The sequence below is a fragment of the Callorhinus ursinus genome, unplaced genomic scaffold (genome assembly GCF_003265705.2).
Source record: "Callorhinus ursinus isolate GAN/ISIS: 27379988/994484 unplaced genomic scaffold, GSC_fseal_2.0 scaffold4, whole genome shotgun sequence".
NCBI classification, from domain to species: domain Eukaryota; kingdom Metazoa; phylum Chordata; class Mammalia; order Carnivora; family Otariidae; genus Callorhinus; species Callorhinus ursinus.
In genome coordinates, this window is record NW_027397066.1 from 32,164,274 (window position 1) to 32,169,971 (window position 5,698).

Genomic DNA, 5,698 nt, shown 5'->3' on the forward strand with positions numbered 1-5,698 from the left:
GAAGGAAGGAAGGAAGGAAGGAAGGAAGGAAGGAAGGAAGGAAGGAAAGAAGGAAGGAAGGGTAAGTGAAAGATTTAGGAATTACTCCTTATCCATAAACTAAGATTATATTTCTTTCCCAGCACCCTGCCCTTGTATCTCATTGTCATAGAGTTTATTCACCAGGTTTGTCTCTACTCCTAGGAAGTTGGAGGAGACGTATTTATTATTTATTTACTGTGCTAAAAAGTAGCAGAGTGGGCTTAGATGGTCCAGCCCTGCACAGAGAGGGCAGTCAGTAAATGTGCAATGACTCGTGCCTGGGAAAAAAGCAGCCAGGCATGCAGCGAATCTGGTGTGCTCTGAGACAGTGTATCTCTCACAGGCCTTCTCTAGATAATACTTGATATTTTCGCCACATTGGCCGCAAAGTGTTGCGCATTTCTTCATTATCCATATCCCACATCCTGTTGGCCAAATAAAGTGTTTCAGGTAGAATACGTCCTGAGCAATTTTTTTTTTTTTTTAGAATTACCTTTAAAGAGAAGGGAATACTGCATAATACTGTGATACACCCTAAACAACTGAGTCTGCGAAACTTTGACAGCAGCAGGGGGCTTGGAGGAAGGGGGGGCAGGAAGGCTGGGGCAGCAGAGTTTGGCAGTAGCTCTTTGACAAGTACAGACCGTATCAGTATTTTACCAACTAGTATGGCTTTATCAACAGTTGTACCTACATACCCAACAAATATGTCTTTTTGCTTGTTTTATTTTAGGTTGCTCCACTATGCCTAGGAAGAGCTGGGGCTTGCGTTGTAACTGTCAAATTATAATATAGTGCTTTGTTTTCTAAATGAAGATTTCGTCTTCCTCATGAATTTAGTAAAATTATTCTCCTACCAATGGATACGTTTTTAGCCACTTTGCAATGCCGCATTCCTGGGCACGGAGTGCCCAATCTCAAAGCGAAGCTGGTAAAACAAGGGAGGAATGAGAGGATGACCCAGGATTAAATCCTACATTTCTCAGTAAGTCATTTCTCAGCAAATCAAAACTACAGCTGGTGGACTGTGAGCATATGTTCCTGACATAACATGTGAGGACAAATGCACTGCTCCTCAACCCACCCCAGTGTTAGCTGGGAACGTCATCTATTAATAATCAATCACATTTTACTCACATTATCCAGATTTCTTTTACTACAGTGCACATATGCCAGATAACACTTTGAACGTTTGCTTTGTAACTTTATCGTACATTAGTTGCCGTAATTTTTATCCATTTGTTCGTTTAACCACAACCACTGCTTTAATGACATACTAAACACTATGCTGATATTCAGTTCTTTTCAGAAATAGCTGCATTATATATGCTTTGCTTGTGGATTTTCTTTCTCAGTTAGCTTAGTCTCATGAATAAAGAAAAATGACAGTTAAAACAATAATGACCAAATGAAAACAAAATGATCTTTGGGTTCTTTTAAAATATTCATCCAATTATATTTAGATTCACTAAGAGCTACGCGTTATGATATTCTCAAATTGGAACTGAAAGATGATGTTTTGCATTAAATTTAAGATACACAAAATTATGGGGGCACCTGGGTGGCCCAGATGGTTGAGTGTCTGCCTTCGGCTCAGGTCATGATCCCAAGGTCCTGGGATCGAGCCCCGCATCGGGCTCCTGGCTCGGCGGGGAGTCTGCTTCTCCCTCTCCCTCTGCCTCTCCCCCTGTTCACGCTCTCTCTCTCTCTCTCTGTATCTCTGTGTCTCAAACTCTGTGTCTCAAATGAACGAATAAAATCTTTAAAAAAAATAAAAGATATGCAAATTTATGTAGAGGAAATAAGTGTCATATGCCCTAAAATGTTCTTTCACCTAAGTAGCACTTAATTATATGGATTTGTTTTCTTTTATATTATAGAAGATGTTTTGATTTTGATATTGACAAAACTGTTTGGATAGTCTTAGGTTCTTAAGTCTGGATTTGCCTACCTTGCTTTGTTTCTCACATTTTGCTGCAGTTAGTAACCCTTTGTGCTTCTTTGTAATCAGATAGTTTGAGGGGAATGGGATTATTGAATGTTTGAAAAATAAGTTTAAAGTGTTTATTACCCAAAGTTTTGTACATTTGTAAACTCCAATTACACATGTGAATGTTAATACTCTCAGTGAATTGTTTATTGTCAGCAAAAATGCACTGGGCAGTAACATTTTATGATAAATCCTTTAAGATATAAAAGTCATTAATTTATGTCTTAATATAAAAATGAGTATAAACTAAATTCCCATCTTTTAAAATACAAAACTGTGGTGAATGTGCTTTTAATTTTATATCAAGGTAGACTTCATTTTAGTTGCTTTCTTTAAAAAATTAAACCAACTCTTTTTTTGGTGGGGGGGGCTGGTGCTGGGGGAGGGAGCCAATTTTGCATGCTCTTGAAATGTTTCTACCCTGGAAACCAAGAAACTGAATACTTCCATTCCCAAAGCAAATCTTGTGGTCATCTTATTGGTGTGGCCACAAAGAAAATATTAGTGATAGTGAAAAATACATTAATGTTTTCTATATTCATTATATTATGGATATAAATTCAAGTATTTTCATGACAAGGAGGGATCAGCCTTAGAGTATATTTATGTATTTAGGGGAAGAGAGAGGAAAAGTTACAGGAAACAGAAAAAAAACCTCAAAAGCAGAAATGTGTTAGCATATCATCACCTTCTTGGGGAGGCTCGGGCCTGTGATTTGAAAGGAATTTATACTTGCACAAGTACAAGGATTTATACTTGTGATTATTCCTTTGAACACTCACCAGCCACTCTCTGAGGACCTTCCTTTCCTTTATGGGATTCATGAACAGTGCCTTTGATTTTTCTACCTTGATAGAGGACCTTTTTAATGCAGTTTTGTACAGTTGATGCTTGAACAACACAGGGGTTAGGGGTCCAACTCCCTGCACAGCAAAAAATCTGCATATAATTTTTGACTCGAAACTTAACCAGTGATAGCCTACTATTGGCCAGAAGCCTTACCAATAATGTAAACAGTCGATTAACACATATTTTGTATATTGTATGTATTCCTACAATAAAGTAAGCTACAGAAAAGAAAATGTTATTTAAAAAATCATAAGGAAGAGAAAATATATGTACAGTACTGCACTGTATTTATCGAAAAAAATCCTCATCTAAGTGGACCCATACTTTTCAAACCTGTATTGTTCAAAGGTCAACTGTGGTCAAGAGGACCTGCTTTCCTGAATACTAATAAAGAGAACCAGTTCTTTCTAGTGACAGAACGCTTGCCAAAACATTCATTCTTCTCGTCTGGGGTCTCATAACTGGAGGAAAATATGACTCTTCCTGGTACCCATCATCCAACATGGCTGCTTGACTTCTACTTGCTTGTTCATTGATGATGATATCTAGATGCTCTTTATTTTAACCTCAATTAGTGATACCTTATAAAAATAATATTTGTTAGTAATTATTGAATGCTTATTATGAATTAAGAACCAAGTCTTTTGCATGCATTAATGCACTTAATCCTCAAAGCAACCTTATGAGTTAGGTTCCATTATTATTCTCATTTTTACAGATGAGGAGACTGGGGCACAGAGAAGTTAACCCCAAGATCATATATAGCAAGTAAGTGGTAGGACAGGAATTTGAATGCAGGCACTCTGCACTTGAGAGTCCATACTCTTATTTCTTTCTAGGTAGAAAAAGAGAGGTTTCATTTTAATAAATGAGGAATCATTTATTTTAATAAAAAGAAAATGAAGAAGGTTTATGCTTTTTGGAAGTAAAATTTATACCAGTCATACCCCTCTCAGAAAATTTTGGTTCTTTAGTCTCATTGGGGAAATTTTGTTTAAATCTCTTATAGAATTTTACATACAAATTCGCTTTAGAAAAGTAAATGCAAGAAAACACGATATATACTTCACATTTTATAAATATTAGATAAATTGTATGGTATTTTGGATGACTAAACTATAAACAGATTTATCAAAAAGGCTTTATTGCCAAAAAAAATTAGCTGACATAGATGAAATGGACAAATTCTTAGAAACACACAAATTACCAAAACTGACTCAAGAAGGAATAAAAAATCTGAACAGGCCTATAACAAGTAAAGAGATTGAATCAATAATCAAGAACTCCCAGCAAAGAAAGTACGGCGGCAGGTGGGTTCACTGGTGAATTCTGCCAACCATTTAAAGAGAAATTAACACCAATTCTTCTTAAACTCTTCCAAAAAAAAAAAAAAAAAAAGAAACACATTCTAATTTATTCAATAAGGCCAGCATTATCTTGATACCAAAGCCAGACACAGACAGATTGTACACTATGACAAAGTAATAGTTATTGCAAGAATATGGGGATGTTTCAACATATGAAAATCAGTCAATATAACATACCACATTAATAGCATGAAGGGAGCAACATTGTCCTAGTTGGACAATGACATGAAAACAAAGGACGATGACATGAAAATAAAGCTATTTGTTATAAAAAAAAAAATTGAATGAAGGGGGAATGAACAACATGATCATCTCAATTGATAAGAAAAAGCATTTGCTAAAATCCAACACCCTTTCATGGTAAAAAAAAAAAAATTCCACAAACTAGGGAGAATTGGAATTTCCTCAAACTGTAAAAAGGCATTCATGAAAAACCCATGTTAACAACATACTAAATGGTAAAAGATTGAAAACTATCTCCTTAAGATCAAGAAAATCCCCACTCTCACCACTGCTAGTCAACATTGCCTCAGAAGTTCTAGCAAGAACAATTAGGCTAGAAAAAGATATAAAAGGAATCCTGATTATAAAGGAAGAAGTAAGGCTACTCTGTTTGCAGCTGACATGATTCTATATATTAAAAATTCTAAAGAATACACACATACATACACACACACAAAACAAAATGAGTGCAAATAAATCCAGAAATGTTGCAGGATACAAGATCAACACAGAAATGTCAAGTGATTTCTATACATTGGCAAAAAAAAAAAAAAAAAATCCAAGAAGGAAATTTTAAAAACAATTCTATTTATAGTAGCATCACAAAGAATAAAATACTTAGTAATAAACTTAACCAAGGAAGTGCATGGCTTGCACACTGAAAAATACAAAACATTGATAAAATAAAAATCTAAATAAATGGAAAGACATCCCACATTCATGGATCAGAAGACTTATTGTTAAGATGGCAGTAGTCTCCAAATTAGTCTATAGATTCAATGCAATCCCTATCAAAATCCCAATGGTTCTGTTTTGCAGAAATGGAAAAACTCATCCTAAAATTCATATGGGATTAGAAGTCACCCAAAAGAGCCAAAACAATCTTTAAAAAGAACAAAGTTAAAGGACTCACATTTCCTGATTTCAAAATATATTACAAAGCTACAGTAATCAAAATAGTGTAGTACTGGTATAAGGATAAGTACATAGACCAGTAGCATGAAATACAAAGTCCAGAAATGAACTATGGTCAACTGATTTTTAACAAGGGTGCCAAGACCATTCAATAGAGAAAGAATAGTCTCTTCACCAAATGGTGCTGAAACAACAATTTCCACAATATTCATGTGGAAAAGAATGAAATGGGACATTTAATTCGCAAATGTATAAATATTAACTCAAAATAAAAGATCTGAATATAAGAACTAAAACCGTAAACCTCTAAGAAGGAAACATAGGTATAAATCTT

General features: G+C 35.0%; 1 protein-coding gene across 8 annotated transcripts in view; it reads left to right on the forward strand.

Moving 5' to 3' along the window:
• Positions 1-2,311, forward strand: part of KLHL5 (kelch like family member 5) — a 92,599-nt gene extending 90,288 nt beyond the window's left edge. For all 8 annotated transcript variants that reach the window (XM_025887370.2, XM_025887369.2, XM_025887365.2 and 5 more), the window contains one exon: positions 755-2,311. In XM_025887370.2, the coding sequence (XP_025743155.1) occupies positions 755-811 (57 nt within the window). In that variant the 3' untranslated portion in view covers positions 812-2,311. The remainder of the gene's footprint in view (positions 1-754) is intronic.
• The last annotated feature ends 3,387 nt before the right edge of the window (positions 2,312-5,698 follow it).